General features: G+C 47.3%; 1 protein-coding gene across 3 annotated transcripts in view; it reads right to left on the reverse strand.

Annotated features, from left to right (window-relative positions):
* Positions 1-2,684: 2,684 nt before the first annotated feature.
* The window catches only part of LOC123137070 (uncharacterized), a 44,361-nt gene continuing 21,040 nt past the window's right edge, over positions 2,685-26,005 (reverse strand). For 2 of the 3 annotated variants that reach the window (XM_044556630.1, XM_044556631.1), the window contains exons 8-9: positions 20,706-20,949; positions 2,685-3,060 (exon numbers count right to left, since the gene is read on the reverse strand). In XM_044556630.1, coding sequence (XP_044412565.1) covers positions 2,830-3,060; positions 20,706-20,949 — 475 coding nt within the window. In that variant the 3' untranslated portion in view covers positions 2,685-2,829. Of the gene's footprint in view, positions 3,061-18,888; positions 19,019-20,705; positions 20,950-26,005 lie in introns of all 3 variants that reach the window. The other variant, XR_006467722.1, reaches the window with a different exon arrangement.

The raw sequence follows: 26,005 nt of genomic DNA on the forward strand, positions 1-26,005 counted from the left end.
AAATTCAAAGTCCCAAGATTAAGTCCTTAAAAATGTTCAATATTTTGGTTGGGACCAGAACCCTTTGCCAAAATTATCAAACATTTAAGAAGAGCATTTTGGAACAATGAATGAGATTTTAGGGTTTTTTGCCCTTCTTTTATTTAGGGTTTTGAGGCTTCCAAATTTCCCCAGTTCAAGTTCAAAAATTTAAACATGATGCAAACACTAGGCAGCACCAGAAGCTAGGGATGTGACACCCGGCCACATGCCAGCCGGCCGCTGAGCAGCCCGGGTGCCCGGCCCCCTCCGTCCAGCCGCACGTTTATGGCCTTTTTGGCCTTGTACCCCTCTCTTCTTGACTTGTTTCGCCCCTAAACTAAATAAGGACATCTCCTAGGTCATTTGTAGGGTTAGCAAAGATTAGACTAAACATTGTGAGCCTTTGCTCCTTGTATCCCCTCCTCTTAGGAGATCAAGCCCCCACCTAGGGAAGAATCCATTGGATTGTCAAGGCCTCCTCTTGGAGAAGATCATCAAGACCTCACCTAGTGGGAAGAATTTACCTAGTGCTACCCTCCTTGTATTGATCTTGTAATCTTGTGGATCTCATGTATGCTACTCTAGTGGATGTGATATTTGGGTTTGTTTGAGAGTTTTGTTCTTGGTGTTCTTGAGTGTTTTCCTCCTTTTCCCCCTCCAAGTGTGAAAAGATCCTTCCTAGGGTTTGACCCTACAACAGGTCTTCCTGTGATGGGGTCTTAAATCCGCTTGGAGGATCTTCTCTGAAGAGGTCGTGGACTCCGATGGAGAAGTAACCAAGTGGATGAGCAAAGCTCTATCTCTCAAATGAGCTTATCCTTTGTTAACCTTAGAAAGAGGGAGGAGGTCTATTTATAGTCTAAGTGGACGAAGGGGAACATGGGATTCGGCCCAACACGCTGTCAACACACAGGCGTCGGACGTCCTACCGTCACCGGTCGTCCGATGGCTCCCGAGGTTCCGGACGTCTAGGACTGGCAGTGAGTCCGACGTTTTGGCTCTGGTTAGGATTTGTCGGACGTCCAGTCGGGGTCGGGCGTCCGGTCCGTCAGTCGTCCGGAGATCTCCATACTTCCAATGCTTTGTCTCGGGTGTGGTGGTGCCGGTCGTCCGGTGGGGCTCGTCCGTCCGGGTGCTAGGAGGTGTCGGTCGTCCGACGAACGTCGGACGTCCGACCGTTGTAGCGTTCGCTGGCTCGGCCTTGTCCGGCTAGTTGGAGCTTCAGGCGTCGGTTGTCCGGTCGGGGTCGGTCGTCCAACGGCTGGAGACTTCCAGACTACTTTTCTTCTCACTCCATGTACTCGGTGTCCACGCCGTCTTGTCCGTTGGGTGTAGTTGTTCCATGGCCTACTTCCAAGTACCTGATCACGCATAGGGTCTCCGCTTGAGGTAGCAGCCATGTCTCATATGTGGAGAGTGGTAGTTCGGAGAGGAGTGAGTTTACCTTATCTTCGATAGCCTTTGCTCGAGCTCTTGTCATTGGTCCAAGTGGTGTCGTGGGAGACGTAGGTAGGTCCATGGGGATGACCTTGGGATGCTCCACGTCACAGAGGAGGCTGCGAGGGTCACTCTAGCACAGGTAGGCCCGAGGGAGAGGCGAGGCTCGGGCACGCGCGTGTTGACACATCTCTGCCTACCGACAGAGGTTGAAGACGGCGTCTGGTGGATGCATAGTAACTGGGCCGCAGGTAAGCGCTTCTCTGTGTGTGTGTGTGTGTGTTTTATTATTTCTACTTAGTTTGTTTTTATTTATTTCTTTTACCACTATTTTCAAATTATACAAATTCAAAACCAGTGACAAAATTCCCTTGAATATTTTTATGCTGCACAATGGAATTATCCAAAGACAAATAAATCATTTCATAGTTATTCAAAATTATATTCTAATTATATGAATATAACTCAAATTCAAATAGCTACTGATTTAACTCAAAGTCCCAACATAATTCCTTAAAAATGTTCACTATTTTTGGTTTGAATCAAAACCCTTGCCGAAATTATCAAACATTAAAGAAGGAATTTTTGGAATCTTTGAATGAAATTTTTAGGGCTCTTGCCCTTCTTTTATTTAAATTTTTCTGAGGCTTGAAAATTCCCTCAGTTCAAGTTTCTTGAGATTAACATGATGCATGATGCTCATTGATGCAACTAGTTAAAAGCATTCTTCTAGGGTTGTGACAGTTACATGCTTTGAGTAAGAAGAATGCTTTGAGTAAGAAGAATGCACCCTTCATATGGGGACCCTCACAAGATGCCACGTTTATGAGTTTAAGAATTGCTCACGCATGCTCCATTGCTTGCATTACCGAACTTTAATAAATGTGTGATCAAACACCAAAAGGATACACAAAACACCAGAAATATACACTGAAACCCAAACACATGCACATGCATAATACTCCCTCCGTTCCTAAATATAAAGTCTTTTTAGAGATTTCACTATGGACTACATACGGAGCAAAATGAGTGAATCTACACTCTAAAATATGTCTATATACATCCGTATGTAGTTTATAGTGCAATCTCTAAAAAGACTTAATTTAGGAACGGAGGGAGTACATTCCCATGAAATAGACTAGTTTTGAGATATCAGGGTAGAGCACATGCATAATACATTCCCATGAAATAGACTAGTTTTGAGATATCAGGGTAGAGCACAGAAAGGAGCAAAAAGGAGCTAACATTCTTATTGAAATACTAACTGTAGTTCATTTATCATATCCTCAGACATTGTACACAGCGGTGCGCTGGTGATCCATCACCACATCAGCCAAACTAGACACGGAATCACAGTTTATACACACAAATTCATTTTGTCTTCTTATCTTCTTTGTTATCCTTCTCCACCACTACTGGCGCTGCAGGTATGCTGAACCACCACTCTCTCAACCTTCTGGTGCATCTCTCTGTGCTTGCTCTCCTTAGCGGAGAGTGGTTCGTGAACACCTCCAGAAACATCGCCAGGATAAGCAATCTTGTGGGCAGCAAGGCAAGGACAATAGCCATCAATAACAGCGCAAGGATAGCTTTGTCTGTGGCCTGCAAATTGCAAGAGTAAGTGAAATATCCGATCGAACTCTGGTATCGAATACGTTTAAGGTTAAAATTGTGGCACTGCCCATAAAATTCAATTTGTTTAGGATCAAACTGATGAATAGAAATTTGTATAGGAGCAAAATGTACTTTTGGAAGCTGGATAGACTGTATAAGTTCAACATTGAGCACAGCAACCAAAAGTCATGCCCGTCCCAGTTTGAGGGGCTTGAGGGGAACATGTTTACCTATGTCTTTTAGGCTAGGCAGCACAAATAGATGCATGGTGTTAAACATTGTAATGCGTCCTGTTATGTCCGTCTCTTTCTGTCTCTCTTGTACTACAAGTTATTGTCATAGAGTTGGAAACAGATTGGGTTAGAGATAGATAGAGTTGGTCTCCTTTTAAGTTTTTCTATCTAGTCTTCTGTAACCCAAACTCTGTAATCCTCAAGAGAGGCTCTCCTCTCGTTCGATCAATATAACTGCGGGCGCTCTCCTCTGGAGGGTACAAAGCTTCATCAAATCTTACATGGTATCAAAGCCCCTCTCTTCCAACACATCTAGCTACCTTCCTCAACCTCCTGCCATGGCGTCCTCCTCTAGCTCCACCACAAACTTTTCCCTCAACTCCCAAGTTTCAGAAAAACTCACTAGAACCAACTTCATCCTATGGCGTGCTCAAGTGCTATCGCAGATTCGAGCTGCGGGCATGTATGGCTACCTAGACAAAACATATCCCGAACCACCCAAAACAATCACCACCAAAGACAGTGCCGGCAAGGATCAAGTCGTCATCAACCCTGAGTACACCGTCTGGGCAAGGGAGGACCAGCAGGTGCTCGCCTACTTGCTCAATAATCTCTCCAAGGAGGTCCTGATTCAAGTCGCCTCTCACGAGAAGGCTCACGCGATCTGGGATGCCCTGATAAGCATGTTCGCCTCCACATCAAGGTCCCGCATCAACCTGATGAACGCGCAGAAGGGGAGCCAATCTGCGGCTGCCTACTTCGGCCACATGAGATCCCTCGCGGACGAGCTGGCCATGGCCGGCGATCCCATCACTCCCAATCAGCTTATCTCCTTCATCATCGCTGGTTTGGACATGGACTACCAGCCCATCGTCTCTGCACTTGATGTCCGCACCAACGACGTCTCGGTTGACGAGCTTTTTTCCATGGTGAGCAACTTTGATCAACCAGTAGAACTCTTCCATGGTACGGGCGCCGGTGGATTCAAGTTCTCTGCAAACTTGGTTGGGCGCGGCCGTCGCTTCTCAAAGGGGGCGTCAACGAAAAGGAGATGGTGGGGGCTTCCCTCAAGGACAAAACAGCGGCGGCAGATCCATCCTAGGCAGCTACCCTGGCCAGGGCGGCGGCGGCGGCGGCTACCGCAGCAACAACAACGGTCAGGGCGGCCGATCTGGCGGCTATGGTAGCTATGGTGGTGGCTTCTACCGTGGCCAACCTGGAGGCTATGGCTATGGTCAAGGTGGTCGCTATGGTGGCTACGGTGGAGGCTCCAACAACCAGCAGCGCCCCTACTACAACAACCAGAGTCGTGGTGGCGCCTCCTCCTTTCCCCAAGGGTTTGATGGAATTTCTCAAATTTGCAAGAAAGATAATCATATTGCAAAAGATTGCAAGTGGTGCTATGCCGAAGATAACTGCAGGAAGAAGAAAGTTGCTGCTATGGTGGACACTTCCTATGGAGTAGATACCAACTGGTATATGCCGACACGCTACGGATCACATAACCGGTGAATTGGAGAAGATCACCAGCATGAGAGGTACCATGGCCATGATCAAGTTCACAACGCCGACCGTGCAGGTATGGAGATTAGTCATATTGGTCATTCAATTATTAAAACCCCACTTCGAGATATTCATCTAAACAATGTTCTGCATGTTCCTAGTACCTCTAAGAATCTTCTTTCTATTCATCGCATTGCACTTGACAATCATGTTTTTCTAGAGTTTCACCCATACTTCTTTTTGATTAAGGACCAGGCCACGAAGAAAATCATTTACCGAGGTAGATGCGTGGACGGACTCTACCCGTTGATCCCTAAGTTTAGGAGACTCAATAAACAAGTGCTCGGTGTCATCAAACTTTCATTGGATAGATGGCATCACCGTTTTGGCTACCCCGCTTTTTCTATCGTTCATCAAGTACTTAGCAGAAATAAGCTCCCAGCTGTCGGTGAGCATCGTTCTGAAACTATTTGTGATTCATGTCAGAAAGCGAAAAGTCATCAATTGCCATATCCTGTCTCTACTATGTTTCTGTTAAACCATTGCAACTTTTTTTTCCTGATGTTTGGGGTCTAGCTCCTTCCTCTGTTGGAAGACACCTATTATGTTAGTTTTATTGATGACTTTAGCAAATATACTTGGATCTATCTTCTTAAGAAACGGTCTAATGTGTTTCAAGTCTTTCACAATTTTCAAGCTCTTGTTGAACGACAATTTAATGGCAAAATCGTTGCAGTGCAATCTCATTGGGGTGGTGAATACGAAAAATTAGATTCCTTTTTCCAGCAAATAGGAATCTCTCATCATGTTTCCTGTCCTCATGCTCATCAACAGAATGGTTCTACAGAACAAAAACATAGGCACATTGTTGAAGTCGGACTCGCTTTGCTTGCTGCTGCTTCTATGCCACTCAAGTTTTGGGATGAAGCTTTTCTTACAGCCGTTCATCTCATCAACATCTTGCCTAGTCGTGTTATTAATAATGACACTCCTGCTTCGTGCTTGTTGGCCAAATTTTCATCCTTACAACCAACGCAAGCTTATGTCTCGTTCAATCCAATGCGTTTTTCTTGGCTATAGTGCGAAACACAAAGGGGTCAAGAGTCTTGATGTGTCAAGTGGACGAGTTTACATCTCTCGTGATGTTATCTTTAATGAAATCAGTTTCCCTTCGAAAAACTTCATCCTAATGTTGGTGCACTCCTTTGCAAAGAAATTATTTTACTTCTCAACTTTCAGCGTCGATTCTGAGGGTGATAATAATTGCAATGAACCAATTTTGACTAATCCCTCTAATCCTATGGCTGAGTGTGATGATGCAGGTCTGAACACAGAAGAAAATCCAGCTCAAAACAGTGCCAATTTGGTGCCAAACAGTGTCTTTGGGCGTCATTTTATGTGTTCTAGTGCTGCCGCAGGAAACAGCACCGAACCTGCCTTGGGGTCCTTGCTGCTGCAGACTGCATCAAGATCTGCCACGGGATCCGTGAAAGCTGTTGCGGCAGCCACACCAGGGCGATCCTCTCTGGACTCCGCGCCACCAGACGCCACCCGCGTCGCGTCCAACACCGCCTCCCCACGCCAGCCAGCTGGGCCCACAGATCGCGTGGAGGCCGCCTCCCCGCCCGCCTCGTGTGCGGCTCGTGCCCGGGTGGCCGACCACCCAATCAGGAGTGGGCCGGCTGTCGGCCGCTCGGCCCTCTCACCTGGCCCATCTGGGCGTCTGTCTCCTGGCACGCGAGACGTGACCAGCGAATCGGCCTCCGGATCGCCAGCCACCTCGCCAGCAGCACTTGCTGGATCTTCTGTGGCTCCATCAGCACCTGACTACCCTGTTGTTCCGCCTGGATTTGATCATCCCTCTGCTCCTACTGCCATCGTCACACCACCACGCACATGGCTCCAGAGGGGAGTAATCAATCATATTAATTACAAGAATATTTCCAAGTTTGGTCTTGCCTGTTTATCTGGTGAACCTACTAACTTCCGTGAAGCCCTTGGTGATGCTCGCTGGAAACAAGCAATGAGGAGGAATATTCTGCCCTGCAGAAAAATAAGACCTGGCATTTGGTTCCTCGTCAGGGAGGTAAAAACTTGATCGATTGCAAATGGGTCTATAGGACTAAGAGAAAATCAGATGACACGGTTGATCGTTATAAAGCAAGGCTCGTCACAAAGGGATTTAAGCAAAGATACGGGATTGGTTATGAGGACAATTTTAGTCCGGTTGTCAAAGCAGCATCCATTCGTCTTATGTTATCCATTGTTGTTTCCAGGGGATGGAGTCTCAGACAGCTAGATGTGCAGAACGCGTTTCTTCATGGTGTTCTGGAAGAGGAGGTGTATATGAAACAACCTCCTGGGTTTGAGGATAAAAATGCACCTTTTCATGTCTGTAAGCTTGACAAGGCCTTATATGGATTAAAGCAAGCCCCCAGAGCATGGTATTCTCGGTTGAGTACAAAGATGCAAACATTAGGGTTTGTTCCATCCAAGTCTGATACATCATTGTTCATTTACAACAAGTTCAACCTCCATTTTTGTCCTTATATATGTTGATGATATCATTGTCACTAGTTCATCCAATGAAGCAATAACAAGGTTGTTAAAGGATCTGAGTTCAGAGTTTGCTCTAAAGAATCTAGGAGACTTGCATTTCTTTTTAGGCATTGAAGTTGAGAAAATCAGAGATGGCATTTAGGGAAGTATGCAAATGATTTGTTGAACAGAGTTGGTATGAAGGATTGCAAGCCTTCACCAACACCGTTATCTAGCTCAGAATCATTGACCTTAACTCAGGGAGAACCCTGAATCAGGAGGACAACACCAGTTACAGGAGTATAGTTGGTGCATTGCAGTACTTAACTCTCACTCGGTCTGATATCTCCTTTGCAGTAAATAAAGTTTGTCAGTTTTTGCATGCACCCACCATTGCTCATTGGACTGCAACAAAGCGTATTCTAAGGTATATAAAGCACACGGTTGATCTTGGTTTAACTTTCAGCAAATCCTCTTCTACTCGTGTGAGTGCATTCTCTGATGCTGATTGGGCTGGTTGCCTTGATGATAGAAGATCAACTGGTGGGTTTGCTGTTTTCTATGGACCTAATTTAATCGCATGATGTGCAAAGAAACAAGCTACTGTTTCCAGGTCAAGTACTGAGGTACAACATAAAGCATTGGCAAATGCTACAGCTGGAATTATTTGGTTACAATGTGTGTTGAAGGAACTTGGAGTTCCGCAAACTCTGCATCCCTGTCTTTGGTGTGATAACCTTGGTGCTACATGTTAGAGTTATACTATAAGTCATGTACCCCTTTGTATTTATCCCGTTGTATAAGGGGTTTCCTGCATATGTTCCACACCTGTACATGTATATATATCGGCCTATGGCCTCATGGGAATACAAGTTGCTTATTCCTAACATGGTATTAGAGCTAGGTCAATTTTTTTGCACGCTGCAACTCGTGCGATTGATCCGTTGTGGCGCCGCCGCTGCTTTTTTCTCCCCCATCCTAGCAGCCGGTCAACCCACCGCTCATCTCCTTCCCGGTTGTGTGGATCGAGCCGCCCCTGCCCTCTGGATCGCATCCTCGAAGCTACCGGTCCCGCTCTCGATTGAAGTTATAAGCGTTTTGCTGCCATGGTTCATACTCAGTTCTCTTCACCAATTCGTGTTTTTCGTGCTGACTCCGCTGGCGAGTATATCTCTAAGATGTTGCGTGGTGTTCTTGCTGAGCAAGGAACTCTCTCTCAATTCTCTTGTCCTGGTGCTCATGCTCAGAATGGTGTGGCTGAGCGAAAGCATCGTCATCTTCTTGAGACGGCTCATGCATTGATGATTGCTGCCTCTCTCCCGCCTCATTTTTGGGCTGAGGCCGTCTCCACCTCCACCTATCTTATCAATCTACAGCCTTCCGCTGCTCTACAGGGTGGTGTTCCTTTTGAGCGTCTTTTTAATCATTCTCCCGATTATTCGATGCTTCGCTTGTTTGGTTGTGTTTGCTATTTTCTTCTTGCCCCTCGCGAACGCACCAAACTGACCGCTCAGTCTGTTGAGTGTCTTCTTAGGCTACAGTGATGAGCATAAGGGCTATCGTTGTTGGGATCCTATCGGTCGTCGGACGCGTATCTCTCGAGACGTGACTTTTGATGAGTCTCGTCGCTTCTACCCACGTCCATCTTCCTCAACCTTTTCAGTGGAGGATATCTCTTTCCTCACTTTTCCTGACTCACCTATCACCCCCGTCGAGCCTGTGCCTATTCGTTCCACTCCCTCTGCTTCTCCACCTCTAGTCGATTTGCTGCCACCATCTTCCCCGGTCTCCTCGCCTAGCATGTCACCGGATTCTACACCTTCATCTCCGGTGACTTCTTCGTCGCCACCCCCCGATTCCACCATGGCGATTCCTCTTTCTATTGTTCCATCTTTTCCTCAATGTTACACTCGTCGTTCACGACCTGTGGATGCCTCTATGGATGTGTCGTCATCTTCCTCTCAACCTACTTATGGCCTGCGTTCTCGTCCTCGTCCTCCTATTGATCGCTTTGGATTTCCCACCGCTGGTGCTGCTGTTCTTGAGACGACTTCTTATTGTCAGGCTGTTGTTCATCCTGAATGGCAGTTTGCGATGGCAGAGGAGATTGCTGCTCTTGAACGCACTGGTACCTGGGATCTTGTTTCCCTTCCTCCCGGAGTCCGTCCCATCACTTGTAAGTGGGTCTACAAGGTTAAGACTCGCTCCGATGGTTCTCTTGAGCGTCACAAAGCTCGTCTTGTGGCTCGTGGTTTTCAGCAGGAGCATGGTCGTGATTATGACGAGACTTTTGCTCCTGTGGCCCATATGACCACTGTTCGTACACTTCTTGCCGTTGCCTCTGCACGCCACTGGTCTATATCTCAGCTTGATGTTAAGAATGCCTTTCTTAATGGTGAGCTGCGTGAGGAGGTGTACATGCAGCCACCACCTGGGTATTCTGTTCCTGATGGCATGGTATGTTGTCTTCGTCGCTCTCTCTATGGCCTTAAGCAAGCCCCCTGCGCCTGGTTTGAGCGTTTTGCCTCTGTAGTCACTGCCGCTGGTTTTTCAGCAAATGCTCATGATCCAGCATTGTTTATTCACCTTTCTCCTCGTGGTCGGACTCTTCTTCTTCTCTATGTTGATGACATGATCATCACTGGGGATGACCCCGAGTATATTGCCTTTGTAAAGGCCCGTCTTAGTGAGTAGTTTCTTATGTCTGATCTTGGACCTCTTCGTTACTTTCTTGGGATTGAAGTCTCTTCTACCTCTGATGGCTTTTTTATATCCTAGGAAAAGTATATCCAGGATCTTCTTGCTCGTGCTGCTCTTACTGACAAGCGCATTGTTGAGACTCCTATGGAGCTCGATGTTCACCTCCGTGCTACTGATGGTGATTCTCTCCCTGACCCGACGCGTTATCGTCATCTTGTTGGCAGTCTTGTCTATCTAGCTGTCACTCGTCCGGATATCTCTTATCCGGTTCATATTCTGAGTCAGTTCGTCTTTGCTCCCACATCGGTTCACTATAGTCATCTCCTTCGTGTTCTCCGATATCTTTGGGGCACAATCTCTCACCGTCTATTCTTTCCTCGCTCCAGTTCTTTACAGCTTCAGGCTTATTCGGATGCTACGTGGGCTAGTGATCCTTCGGATCGCCGTTCACTTTCTACTTACTGTGTTTTTCTTGGTGGTTCTCTCATTACCTGAAAGACGAAGAAACAGATTGCAGTTTCCCGTTCGAGTGCCGAGGCTGAGTAGCGAGCAATGGCTCTTTTGACGACAGAGGTGACTTGGTTACGGTGGTTACTTCAGGATTTTGGTGTTTCTGTCACTACACCGACTCTGCTCTTATCTGACAGTACAGGTGCTATTAGCATTGCGCGCGATCCTGTGAAGCATGAGCTAACCAAGCATATTGGTGTTGATGCTTTCTATGTGTGCGCTCGTGTGCAGGATCAGGTTATTGCTCTTCAGTATGTGCCTTCCGAGTTACAGTTGGCGGATTTCCTAATGAAGGCCCAGACTAGAGCACAACATGGCTTTTATCTCTCCAAACTCAGTGTTGTTCATCCACCATGAGTTTGAGGGGGGGTGTTAAGAGTTATAACATAAGTCATGTACCCTTTTGTATTTATCCCGTTGTATAAGGGGTTTCTTGCACATGTTCCACACATGTATATGTATATATATATCGGCCTATGGCCTCATGGGAATACAAGTTGCTTATTCCTAACACTACATACTTATCTGCTAATCCAGTGTTTCATGCCAGGACTAAACACATTGAGATAGATTTTCATTTTGTCAGAGAAAGGGTTGCAAATAAACAACTAGAGATCAGATTCATTCCCTCCAAGGACCAGCTTGCAGATGGGTTCACAAAAGCATTACCAGTCAAAGGCTTGGAGGAGTTTAAGCATAATCTCAACTTGCGTAGTTGTGATTAAGGGAGAGTGTTAAACGTTGTAATGCGTCCTGTTATGTCCGTCTCTTTCTCTCTCTCTTGTACTACAAGTTATTCTCATAGAGTAATAAATTGGGTTAGAGATAGATAGAGTTGGTCTCCTTTTAAGTTTTTCTATCTAGTCTTCTGTAACCCAAACACTATAATCCTCACGAGAGGCTCTCCTCTCGTTCGATCAATATAATTGTGGGCGCTCTCCTCTGGAGGGTATGACGCTTCATCAAGTCTTACACATGGACCAGCGCACCAGTAATGGTAGAGGTGGAGCTAGACTGAGATTGACCGGGGTTGTTTTCATGAGAATAGCAGTTCAGAGGGGACGGGCACGATTATAAGGAATGACCATGGTCTCTTTTTGGCAACGGGAAACTGTGACGCTCCAATTTGTTGATTATGCCACAACTGCCGAGCACAGGCTCTCCTGAATAGACTTTCCTGCCCTTTTCTTCCCTCCCAGATCTCTGTTTCCCGCCTGAACCTTCCAGCCTGTCTAAGGCGTCCTCATTTGCCTAAGGCAGGCAGAGTGGTGCCTAGGCGGACGCCTTGGACGCCTTATGGACTAAGGCGGACGCCTTAGACACACAGGTAAGGCAAGGCCGACGCCTTGGCTCCTGGGGGCGCCCTGATGCCTAGGCCAGTAGGGACGCCTTAAAAACAATGATGGCATCTATCCGAGATGGTCCACATTTGTGGAGACTATCTCAAACCCTGTGCCAGGAGGCAAGAACTCCTACTTTGCCAAGTGTCAGGAGGCTTGCAGGAAGGATGTCTGAGCAGGCATTTGGTGTGCTCCAATCTCGATTTGCTATTGTTCGGTACCCCGCTCTGACCTGGTCGAAATCTCAAATGTGGGAGAAAATGAATTGTTGTGTCATCTTGCACAACATGATCACTGAGAGCGAGCAGGAAGAGCCAGTGTTTGACACTATACCATATTTCAGGTAGGGTCCTCTTGCAACTGTTGATCGCAAAGTCCCGACAGCATCGGCTGCCTTCCTCAATATGCATCAGGAGATCCGAGACCCACAGGTGCATCAAGAACTGCAGCATGATCTGGTGGAGCACCTATAGAGGCTCAAGGGCAAAGCCTAGTTCGATGTGTTTTAATTTGTGTTTGAATTATGAGTTTGCTTCTTTGAACTATTTGATTTGTATTGATTTCTGTGATGAACTATGTGATAAAAAATAGTTTTGTTGAATTTGTGCCGAAGTGTGCCGAATTTGCGCCGAATTTGGGCCGAACTCTGCGGCTGGGGGGAGGGGGCGAACTTGGGGGGTCGACTGGGAACCAGAGCCCCCCCCCCCCCCCCCCCCCCCCGCGCCGAATATATCGCCGGTTAGCCCTCAAGCGGCGCTATTTCAAGCCCTTGGGGGAGATGCTCTAAGGTGGTGACTGCTCAGAACATTGTTTGTCATACTGGATGATGTATCTCTATTTCTAAACGTAATATAATCTGCCGTGTAGGTTTTCCGTTAACAACAAGAAAAGAACACAGGCATGGACCAGCACATCCGTAGCCGTAGAGGTGGAGCTAGAGTGAGATTGACTGGGGTTCATTAGGGTCAATACGGGGTCTCTTTACGGTTGTGTTTTTTATCATCACCGTTCACTATACATGGGCTAATGTGGCGCAGAAACTTGCGTTCGAGCTGATTGCAATAGAAAATAATTTGGTTGCGAGATCTTATGGGTTTCAGCTCTAGCCTACCCCAACTTGTTTGGGACTAAAGGCTTTGTTGTTGTTGTTGCATGTGACCCCCGTAGCTCTACCTAGCTACACAGGGATACATGCCTGACATATATCAGTGAATCCCTTCTCGACTGGTGGCATGCTGCAAAGCAAAGGATGCCGAAGGAACAGCGGAAAGGCATTGCAAGCGTTGTGCTCGTCACGTGTTGGATGCTATGGAAGCACAGGAATGCCTGCACCTTTGACATCATCACCGGGGTCGCGCTTGGATCTGGGCAGGTGCTGTTGAGCCGCCTGAAGGATGGGACATCTACCGACTCCCTCTCTACGAGGCACCAGGGAAGGATTCTCACAGAAATTGGAGGTAGACAGGAAGAATTGGGGTGAGTACGTAGTCAGGATGGGAATTGGCCAGCCTGCTCCAGCCTAGACCTGGTTCCTGATGGCACCTCTGTTCTGTTCAGGGACATGGAGCCGACCAAATGGTACAATACTAAGTGGCCTCGTGTCTCACTAGGCAACATGGTCCATCCCACTTTAATACTAGATTGCACAAGAAAGAGCATTTACACATGTTCTCAAAAAAAAATTAACACAACAGCATTATTTGAACTAGCATGATTTAGATGTAAGGAATTTTACTAAGTTAAGATATTTAGAATCTAATTGTTCAAAGAAAAAGAAAAAGGAGATAGGCAGCTTTGTTTCTGTTTATACCATGAATCATCTACACCATAAGGTAGCATATTTGTCATTCTGAAATAGAAGCAGTCATGGGTGGGGCTGCAAATGAGTAGAGCTCGAGCGAGCTGGACTAGGCTCAGCTCAACTTGTACCAAAATATGAGCGAAGCTCAAGGTCAAGCTGTAGAGAGTGGCTCATGCTCAGCTTGTAACAATTTCGAGCCGATCTCAAGCTAGTTTCAAGCTAAATAACATGATCTAAGGCAAGTTTTTGAACAAGATAGGCCACAACACAACATAAGAAACCACTATCACATATTATTCCAATCAAAACGATGGTAATATAAAAAAAACAAGGTAGCTGGACTAGAACTTAATAGCAAGAGATGGTGTATGAATTAGCAAGAGAAGAAACAAAGGTGCGTCACCTCTCAAACCTTGGCAAAAAATAATAGGATATTTAACACATGGCTGACCATGTACCATATTGAGGCCTAAATTTTCTCCACGCTTAATTAAGCTTCCATGTTTGCTAGTAGATAAAATGGAGAGAAAACATACACAACATATATGGTAATAAATTGTCCTATTCCTTTTATATAAGCACCAGGGTAACAACCTTGCAAAGGCATGTGCATTGCAACAGTAGACTACAACCTTGGGTAACTAAATTTGGGTCGACCAGCTTGCTCCGGTGGGCCGATGGTGTCCGGCTCCCCTGGCCTAATTTTCTTATGAAGCCAACCCAGATGGGTGGCTCCCCTGGCCCAATTTTCTTATGAAGCCACCCAGAAGACCCATCGGCCTTGAAATTATGGGCCAGACCAGTATCCCAATGGGTAACGTCAGCCCATTCCCATCGTGAGTAGGTAGCGAGAGAGGGGATGTGTTCAGAGGAGAGATGCAGACGTTTTCTCTTCACTGAACAATGGCGTCCATCTTACAGCTGAATCCTTTACATAACTCGCGGCGCACACAAAGCACACCCAAGCCCACAGGCAGTCACACAGAAGCTTCCTTTTCCTGAAGAGCGAGCCTCTTCCCAGAGAGAGCTTACCAGAAATTGAGAGCAAGCGTCTGCTTATAGCTTCAGGTGCTTCTTCAACGGGTTCTGCCCATCCTGCTGCTGACTCTTCTAGATCAGAGAGACCACCCTTTTCACAGTCAGGTGCACAACACCAGAGCTCTGCTTGATTTTGGCTCTTGCCGCCATTATTTTCTTCCGCTACCATCGCATCTGGTCTAGTATGTGCTTTATAGTTTTCTATACTTTCCGCTTCATCCACCAAGTCCATTGCCCTTTTTCGTGTCATGTCATGCGAGTCCACCATACCTTTATCCGTCAGCCTATTTTGGTCCTTGTCCTTTCCATAGATTTTCGTGGCCTCTTTCTGCATTGCCGATCTACGCCCGTTCTCTTGCCGCCAAGCTTCTTCCAGCGTTGGTTTTCTTGGGCTATGACACATTCTGTTGATGTGTCATCGTCTTTTGACAACCCATCTTCTCTTCAAACTTATCTTGTGTCTTCTACTGATGTGTTGTCTTTGATGCATCATCTTCTTGTTATCCCTTCTTTGGCTAGACACAACAGGTTTTTGAAGACTCTTGATGCTACAATGACACTCTGAAGACAAGGATTTTGGATTATCACTATTTTGTTTTGGTAAAACATGAGGGGATTGTTAAGGAGTATTATATTAAAGAGTGGACGGCGTCGAGACTGGCCCGCCGTGGCCTGCAGCACCACCCTAGGTGCCTCCTTTGCGAACCAAGACCCGGAGACCATCCAACACCTGCTCCTGGCGTGTCCATTTGCTAAGCAGACTTGGCACATCATCCTGGACTGAGCGCATATACCTGCCCAACCGCCAGCCAACGAAATTACCATGATGGAATGGTGGCTGCGTGCGAAGGCACAAACCCCTCCTACACTACGAAAGCTCTGCAACACACCGCTCGTCCCCTGGATGATCTGGAAACAGAGGAACGAATGCGTCTTCGACAATGCAAGACCCTCGATAGATGCGCTAATTGATAGGATTAAAGACGAGGCCAAATGTTATAAAAATGAATGTATCTAGAACTAAAATACATCTAGATGCATTCATTCCTTCGACGAGTATTTCCGGACGGAGGGAGTATATTAGATGCGTGTGAAATTTCATCACAAAATATGTTTTTATGCGGCCAATACGGGGAAAAAACAAAATCATGTGATTTTATAACGAATAGTACATATGCTAGAAATACGTGGTTTTGTTATGTTTGTGTAGCTCGCATAAACAATTAATCCGTCATGGAACTTCACAGACAAGTACTCCCTCCGTCCGGAAATACTCGTCGGAGAAATGGATGTATATAGACATATTTTAGTTCTAGATACATTCGTTTTTATCAATTTCTCCGACAAGTATTTTGGGACGGAGGGAGTACTATACATCAATATGTATATGCGTATATTTTTTCAGAATTTTTTGAAACTTAAAATTTGAATTCTGAAGTTTCCAAATAAAGGTCTACATGGAGCTCGAGCTCCATTAGGCATTTCCGTATTATATTGGTCCAATCTACTTTTCATAGTCGTACTAATCCAGATTTCCTTCCTTGTACCCCAAGTATATTGTACTATATATTTGCCCTATGGGCTATGCAATACAATAAGGTTGCTCCTCTAACAACACACCATAAATTCTGTTGTAGTTCACGAACTAACTTTTTTTTAGCAACCGGCAGGAGCGCTGCCTTTTCATCTACAAGAGGGAAATATATACATGTTGGCATGTTTTAAAACGGGTACATGCCGGAAACCCACCAAAACATTCCCTAACACTGCATGCGAACTACTCATTGTTCTGATATACTCTTGGCCAGAAGGCCACGTCCCTCTGCCTGATGTCCCCAAAAAGTGAGATGAGAAGGTTATTAGAAGCATCCGGGTCGAATGTAGCTTTCAAATTAAGTTCTTAATTTGTAGATGCTGCCAAAGGGAGTTGGGGTGCCATACACAAAAAGGAAGCGACTCATACAATGACAGAGGTACATAGAGCTCTTACGCCATGGTTCACGAACTACTTCTCCAATATAATGATATTTTTCAGGAACTAGCTGCATTGCCTCCTCATAGGAGTTTTGATCATGCCATCCCAAAAGCAGAAAAATGCCTTCTGGAGTCAAAAGCCAACTTGATCTCAGCCTCGATATCCGATACGGTATTCTGATGTGCCGAAAATCTGAGGAATTTATCCCGTAAGCAAAATGGCTTCTCTAGTATCAAACATTGCCTCTGCCCATTCACATATGTTGCTTGGCCAAAAACATGACATGCAAACTGCTGGAATTTAGTCTAGTTTTAGGCCAGACCAATAGCTTTTTCAGAAATTCCTAATAAATCCTAGAGGCCCACTTAGCCCATTCGTGCAAGGCAAGAGGTGGGACTGAAGTTTAGTCCCACATTGCTAGTTTGGTAGGAGTTGGACCTCCTTATAAGGGAGGATGTTTTCCCACATGTATGAGCATGAGAACAAGAGACATTCGCGCGCGCTCCTCCTCTGCTGCCCGCCTCGCCACGCCTCGTCACGACGCGCCGCGGGTTGCGGGAATGAGTCGATGTCTAAATTTTTGCCACGCACGACTGGTATACGAAAGGTCACACGGGAGTTGAAAAGTTTTGCTGTAGTGGAGATTGAAAACGCTGCACCCTTCAGCTGCTGGCTGTTCGTTTCATGTCCCTCTTTTCCTTCACCTCCCGTCGCTGCCTGTTCGCTTCCTTCTCCTATGCCTATAAAAGAGAGGTCGATCCTCTCCAGAGAGACACACCAGAACATCATCTTCCTCTCGCCACCGAGTTCCAAGCTCTGAGCTACTATAAAGTCTCGTGCACCGCAGGCCGAGACAGTAGGCCTCCGAAACACCGCCACTCCGAGTCCTGTACGGGAGAAAGGTGATAAGGTTTTTGGGGAGCCTTTGCGCGACTACTGACTTCTTCATCACGGAAGCCATGGACGCCGACGAGCGCTTCCCAAACGACGACTTCTTCCCCGACGTCGACAACCTCTTCGATGATATGGCCGGCGAGGAAGTCCACCCCAAGTCCAATACTTCTGCCGCTGCTTCGTACGTCCTTGTGTTCTTTCTGTTTAAGATCCTGCCACACTTTCTTGTTCTAGCTTCTGTTCTACATATGTTCTGTTCATATTCAGTACCTCAGATGCCATTTGCATACTCTCTGTCAGATTGCATGACTTGTCTCATATCTGCTATGATAGTCATGTTTGATCTACTGTTTTTGTTAATAAAATCATATGGTAAATTGCTCATATTTCCAACAATCCAAAAACCTTATTATAGGCAATTTACCCCGAGTGGTTTTGCTGCTTCCATGAGGCCTCCTATGTTTGAGGGTGTGCACTATAAGAGGTGGCGTCTGAGAGCCGTTCTATGGTTTCAAACCATGAGCTGCTGTTGGCGGTGAATGGCTTCAGTTGCGACATGTGGAACCCTGGATGTATGAGACTTGAGGGCGGAAGATCCAAACGATAAGCTGCAGCTCCAATTCGTTCCAGGACTTTGAATGGGCTGTAGAATTTGTGAGCAAGCTTCGAGCACGGTCGACTGACGAGCGACGAGTGCGCGTATGGTTGAAGCTTGAGGAGCACATCTTCGTCGACAGCGAACTAACGATCCTGGTGGTGCTTGTCATCCTGAGCCTTGACGAGATCCTGGTGGTGTTCCCGCAGTAAAGCAAAAAAATCAGCACGATCAGCTGCAACCACTGCCAGCGAAGAGTGTAGTTCATCCTCCAAAGCAGGCATTGTACAAAAATTTGGGTCTATTCCATATAGAGCTTTGAATGGGGTGCAGCCCAGCGATATGTTGTAGTAAGAGTTATACCAAAATTCCGGCAATGGAAGCCATTTTTTGATATTTTTTTTCCACTTCACCAGCTGTCATGCACTAAGCACTGCATGTATTCTCCAAGCATTGATTAACTCAGATTGGTGCCGCACCGTCCCTCTCGTGATCTTTGTTTAACCTACAAGCTTATGTCTAGCCTATTTGGCTACCCCACGGTGCCCTTATATAATAGGCCTAGGCTAAACATGTTCGCCTCAAACACCTAACCTAACACTAATTACAAATCTAACTGCAGCACAACACGTACACATATTCGGCACATATTTTAACAGCAACCAAAGGTGAGAAGGAGAGGACTCCACCTGAATGCCGGCGCACGTGCACACCCCACCACACTGCAGTCTGCCACCCACTGCACCACCGTCAACCAGTGATGTCCACGCCGCCGGACGGTCGCTGCAGTCCACACCTCCAGCGTGAGCAGCTCACAGCCTGCCAGCGTGCGGTGCGGCAGTGCGGGCATGAGGACCCAATTGCACTTTAAGAATATAGTCTAGGGGTGTTTTTGCAAATGTTCAGGGACAACTTTGTAAAAATTTGTTGAAAAAAAACAGATTCAGTTCAGTCCTAGCTGAGTTGGCATGACTGCTGACATGGCGCTGCCCAGTCAGCAGTCAACGCGGTCAAAACCACTTGACCGAGGCAAAACCGAGAGGAGGGTTGAGTTTTGCACCACGTGGTTAGTTTGGGGTATTGTGCAACCGGTTTCGAAGTTCAACGTTGCAAATTAAACCAAGTTGTTAGTTCAAGGTTGTAGTGTGGGCTTCTCTCTTTCTTCTCTGACTGATCTTACTTCTGAAGATGCAGAATCCTTGCTCCAGGGCGAGTTGGTGCAATGATTTTCTCCAGCGGCAACATCACAAGGCTCGGTTACATATGAAACACTATGCTGATGAAAACACACTGATAGGAACTTCCAAAAGGGGGGCAAGTTTATGACAAGCTGCATCCCTATGCTCAACAGTCTGTGCCTGCCAGACCCTATCCGAAGATCTCTGTCAAGTGTTTTGGGCCCTACAAAATACTTCACAAAATTGGTCTAGTGGCTTATGAAGTAGAACTGCCTTCTACATCCTGTGTCCCATGTGTCGCAGTTGAAGCAGCATGTGCCTGATCATTCGACCGTTTTCTCCAAATTTCCTTCAGCTGCGGAGCTTGATATCTCTGAAGTTTCTCCGGCGGCAATCCTGGATCGTCGCCTCTTGAAGAAAGGCAACACTGCTCTGCTTCAGGTGTTCTCAAGCGGTCTTTCGCTGCCAGAGAAGACGACTTGGGAAGACTATGCCAATGTTCAAGCGTGGTTTCCAACTGCTGCACAGGGGATGTCACACCAGGCCCAGCTACAGGTGTGTTAGCTCATCAGGCGTGTTCCTTAAGGGGTGGTGTTTAGTGGTGGCGTAGTAGTTGTGTGTGGGCCAGGGTGTCACTTGGGTGCATTATTTATATGCCATGAGCTGTAACAGGAGAATTATCGAATGAATAGTGAAATTTGATCCTCCCCCAACTACTCGCTCTACTTCTTCCCCAAGTCCTTATCCCCTCTGATACCCAAATTCACTTGTATCCTGTTACATGTCTCGGGGAAAGTTCATTGGTAGAAATTAAAGGGGTAGCAAGCTCAGTGGCAGGAGAACAGTGGTGTACCTCCCCTTGGTTGCAAAGATAAATGTGTAGTTACGTATACGAGGAGTGAATCAATGGGGTTCTAATTGATCAGTTACTAGCAATTACAGATTCAATCATTTGAATAATTGGAAACAACAAAAGGGCATATCTGCCTGGTGTATTTCATCTGCTAATTCCATAGGAAAGAAAAACCCCATGCAGGTAAATTAGTTTGCACACGCTTCCAGCTTAATCATCAGTACTTCATAATAATTTCATGAAACAAAGCACGTAGTTGTATGGTGCTTTCATTATTTCTGCACCAAATTAAGTATAAATTTGCAAATTAAAGTGTAACTTAGACATCCCCTTGGACAATACATCTACCACAATCTACAGTGCATGTTACCTTCTTACTACAACATTATCCATATAGCATAGACAGCACATAAGCAAAACTGCAAATCAAATAAATTTTAAGATGGAATGGTGAAAACTAAGAAGATATAATCACCTGAGATGGAAAAGCCAGCAGTAGAGCTCTTATCTTCAGAAGAACAATATTTGCATCCTGGACAAGCTCTTCAACTTTGGAAATAGCATTTTGAACAGCTAAGAGCTGCTCCATAGTGTTCATTGAAGGTGGAGATGTCACCTTGACCTCAGTCATTGGCTTTCCTTGACTAGTTAGTCTTGTCAGCAGCATGACTGTTGCTGATAACAGTATGACCATAACAAGAAAATAGACTACCCATCCCCTGTCTCAGCATAGAAGCATAGGAACATCACTAATATGAACGGATGAAAAATCATCAATTAGTTGACAAGCTGATATTAAGATTCATCGTATCCATGAACTTCTACTGGATATTTTTACTAAGCAACTCTTGGTATCTTTTTTTTCAAGAGCACAACGCTTGGTATCTTCAGATGCCCACGACGCCCATGATGGTGTTCCACCATGAAATCATAGCCAAACAACTTATTCACCAATTAATGTTGTGGGATTAACTGAGCCGCTGCTCCAGGGTGAAATTCAAACTATAGTGGTCAGTACAGTCGGTGAATGCATGTTCCCGTCATTAGCTCCCTCTCATAGGCTGCCAGCTTGGCAGGACGCAGTGTTGCTATGTGCCGGCTCTAGAAAGTCAACAGACCATTGTCCTGGTGAAGAACGGCGCTATGACCAGAGTTTGAAGCATCACCCTCGTCGATAAAGCTGGAGTTGAAAGTTGGCATCTGCAGGACTGGGGCTGTACCGAGGGTGCTCTCATGGAACACAGCCTTGGCTTCTTCACACTAACTAAATCCCTCCTTCAGTAGCTTGGTGAGCTGCGCTGCCATACTGCGAAAGTCCTGATAAAACTTGCGGTGGTAACCTGCAAGACTGACGAACCCGTCGGAGAGGGGATCAAGTTGGCAGGGTAGTGGGGATACGGTTTGAGGTGAGAAGAGCACAGAAAGATGAGAGGAAAGCTAGGGGACGAGGAATCAGTTTGTTCCTCAGGTCGATGGTTCATCTCGCCAGTTAACCAGTATTAAATAGCCTCACTGTCTGGGCCACACTCAATTCCAGTTTAAATCCTCCAACATGCCCCTGACATCTCTCTAGTCCACCTGTGTCATCGGGCACAGGTGTGACATTCTCCCTTTCTTCAGATGGAGCCCCTGTCCAGACTGCTACCGTCGGAAAGCGGAGCCTGAGAACGCCATAGTCCTCCGAGTTGACTGAGTCTCGGTGATAGGGTAGACCACCACACCTTGAGTTGGACGACCAAGCCATTGTCGTGTTTCATCAGGTCGCCGACTGTCAGATCGGCGGTGCGCACCAGCTCGGGAAACACTGGAGTGTAGTCCGGCATGAATGGCTTCAGCTGGGAGACGGAGTAAATGTGGCTGTCGTCCGGAAGATCAAGCTTGTAGCGAGCTGCCTAACGGATTGCAGCACCTTTGAAGACCCAAAGTACTTGCATGTGAGCTTGTGGCAAGGCAACAGAGCTTTGGGCGTAGGGTTGCAGCTTGAGCAGGACCGCATCCCACACCATGAACATGCGCTCAACACGGTTGTGGTCAGTCTTGCGCTGGATGCGGCACTGACCTCAGAGCAGCTGGGTGCGCATGAGCTCGGTCTGCTGCTCCCAATCCGTGTCGTCGATCGCTGATGTAGAAGCAGTCGGCCAAGAGAGGGTGGCACTAAGGTTTGGTTCCTGCCCATAGAGCACCTTGAAGGGGGAACAATTGAGCGATCAAGTGAAATGTGGAGTTGTACCTAAGCTCCACCATCAGAAGCCAGCACCCCCATTTGCCCGGAGTGTCGTGGAGGTCGCAGCGAAGGTAAATCTCAAGGCATTGGTTTACGTGCTCACTTTGACCATTTGTTTGTGGATGATACACTGTGGACTACCGCAGCTGGGTGCCAACGGAGGCGAGCATCTCTGGCCACATGTCGCTGGTGAAGACGCGGTCACAGTCCGAGACAATCGACTTGGGCGTGGCGTGAAGCTTGCGATCGCGACCAAGAACGTCCGCACCACTTATTGTGCACTGAAGGGGTGGCAAAGTGGCATTGAGTGTGCGGGCTTGATGATGAAGCGGTCAACAACCACCATGATCACGTCAAATCTGTCAGACTAGGGAAGGCCCTCAACGAAGTCCATGGTTAGGCCCGTCCACGGCCCTTCCGGCACCGACAGGAGTTCCAAGTAGGCCGGCTTGGTGTGTTCGTACTTGGCATGCTGGCACACCAGCACGCCTAGCACTGTCGGACAAAATCATCGACGGCTTGTTTGAGCCCTGTGTACAGGAACAACTTGACGCAGTGGTAGGTCGCGACCAACCCAAAGTGGCTGCCGACCACATTGTTGCGCAGCACGCTCACTAGCTTAGCATGCAGTGCGATGTTGCAGCCGATCCATACACGCCAGTGGAAGCGAATGATGCACTGCAGTGTTGCTTCTTCGGGCTGCACAGTGTGAGTTGGCAAAAGCTTGCTGACACATCTGTCTCGTATGAGTTAGTTACCTCCTGCCTCCAGCCGGGTTGCCAGACCAAGAGAGTGTCAACCAAGAGGAGGTTGCCCACATGAGACAGAGCATTGTCAGAGCCGTTCTCGACATCGTGCTTGTATTGGAAGGTGAACGGGAGCCCTAGGAGGTTGGACATCGCCGTCCGTTGCAATTTTGTCACGAGCTGCCAGTTGCCCAAGCACTTGCGGTCAATCAGGATCATGAACGGAGCCGTTTGTAGGTAGGTGCACCACTTGTCCACGACCATCATGACAGTGAGGAACTCCTTTCCTGATTGTTTTTTGTTGTGGACACCGAGAGCCTTGCTGAAGAATGCCACGGGGTGGCTGCCTTGCACGAGGACGGCCCCAATGCTGGTGTCACGGGCATCCATCTCGATTGACGATGGCTTAGTGAAGTCGGGCAACGCCAAAACGGGTTTCATCACCATCGCTTGATTGAGTGGCTCCGACACCGTCTAGGCATGATCTGCCACTTCAAAGCCCTTTTTTTGTTAGCAGCGGGGTAAGTGGCTTGGCAAGGATGCCCTACATGGGCACAAACTTTCGGTAATAGCCCATGAGGCCAAGGAAACCTCACAGCTCGGTGGCATTGGTGGGAGTGGGCCAATGTTGCATGGTTGTCGCCTTCTGGTTGTCTGTGGCGACACCGTCCCAAGAGATCACATTTCCTAGGTATTTGATACCAGTCTAGGTGAACGTGCACTGGGATGCCTGGGCAAACAATTGGTGTGGATGAATCCTGTCGAGCAGCCGATGCAAGTGGGTAGTGTGCTCCTAAAGTGAGGAATTGTACACCAAGATGTCATCCAGAAAGACAATGACAAACCTACGGACATGCTCGGCGAAGATCGAGTACAAGAGTCATTGGAATGTTGTCAGCGCATTCGTCAACCCAAATGGCATGACTCGGAAGTGGAAGTGTTTGTGATGCGTCTTGAACGCCATTTTCATCTCATCAACATGCTTCATCAGGATTTGATAGTAACCGACATGGAAGTTGAGCTTCGAGAAGTAGGTCGAGCCACTAGCTCGTTGAGTTCGTCGACAATTGGCAAAAGGAACTTGTTTTTTATTGTGATGTCAGGCGTGGATAGTCCACACAAAAGGCCACGTTCCATCCTTCTTCGCGAGGAGCACGGGAGCGGCATATGGGCTCATGTTGTGCATGATCACCCCGCAACGCACATCTCGCTAACTCGGCGCTCGATCTTGCCATTTTGCAAATGAGAGTAACGGTATGTTCTAGCTAATCCAGTTACAAGGACCTTCTTGAATATTATGGGTGCACTCGAAGGGCCATCATGGCACTCCAGGGAGCTATTGACTTGAAACATGATTAGAAGACGCAGGGCCTAGATGACTTCAAACAAACAAGGTGGACCAGCATTGTCATGGATGTACTCCCATTGGCGAAGAGGGACGAGATCCCATGGTTGATCTGCTGTGCAGTGGCACGGTGCCGCCCAAACCCACAATCGCTCTCGGAGGGCCGTTGTCGTACTCAAGGGGGCTATTGACTTCACACACAAACAGAAGACGCTGGGCCTAGATAGGAGTTGTGGACTTCAAACAAACGAGGGGGCCCTAGCATTGTAACGGATGCATCCCCATTGGCGATGATGTACGGGATCCCAGACGTAAGCAGAAGACGAGGGTTTGTCGACTTCAAACACACGAGGCGGCCCAGCATCGTCATGGATGTACTTCCGTTGGCGAGGACGGACAGGATCCCAAGGTTGACGTCAAACAGACAAGGAGGCCCAGCATCCACGGATGCACACCCATTAGCGACGAGGGATGGGATTCCAAGGTTGACCCACTGTGCGGTGGCGTGGTGCCGCTCTCAAAGGGTGGGTTGTTGTCACACTCTAGGGAGCCATTGACTTCAAACATAAACAGAAGACAGGAGTTCCTGACTTCAAACAAACAAGGTGACCTTGCATCGTACCAGATGCACTCCCGACATAATGCAACCAGACTAACATACTGAGTCGGAACATTACACGTCCCAGCCCCTGCAAACACACCCTGAGCTCAAGGACCTTTCTTGGTTGGGCGCAACTCCGGCATGAGGGTGATGACGTGGTCGTATTGGCGATGAAGTGAAAGGGACTTGGGCTTGGCAAAGACGTGGAACTCATCGAGGACGGCCTAAACTGGCAGAGGCACGTGTTGTCCTTCTGTTGATGACCTCGAAGGTGTTATCTCCATCACTGCCATCGCCCATATGTCTTTCCGGCATGCCACTTGAGCAAAGTATCAGGCTCTAGGGGAAGCAAAGACGTTTCGTTTGTTGATCGGTCACCTTGCAGTGTCACCTCTTGGCCTTGGTGAATGAACGTGATCATTTTCTCTAGCCAATGGCAGTTCATCAGGCTATTACGCCGAGACTTCCATGCCCAAAATTCCATTATATGCGCCGAGCTCCATGACGCGCATGTTGGTGGTGAACTCATGGCCTTGCAACCACCAAATTGTCAGGACGAACTTATCATAGCAGAGACACTATCCATTCGCAAGCTTGACACCCACCAGTGGTATGGGTGCGGTGGTGGCACCGATATGGTCAACGAACATTGCGTTGATGAAGTTGTGCGTGTTCCCAAAGTCGAGCAGCAGCAACTTGTCTTGGGTGCCCACAAGTATGCGCAAGCGAATCGTGCCTGTCGCTTCAAAGTCGGTGATGGCGTGCACGAAAGCTGGCAGCACTCCAATGATGGGGCACCGGCACCGGGTTCCTCCATCAATTCTAGAGCGCGGACGGCATCATCCGAGAGCAACTCGCC

This window comes from Triticum aestivum, chromosome 6B (assembly GCF_018294505.1).
Source record: "Triticum aestivum cultivar Chinese Spring chromosome 6B, IWGSC CS RefSeq v2.1, whole genome shotgun sequence".
NCBI classification, from domain to species: domain Eukaryota; kingdom Viridiplantae; phylum Streptophyta; class Magnoliopsida; order Poales; family Poaceae; genus Triticum; species Triticum aestivum.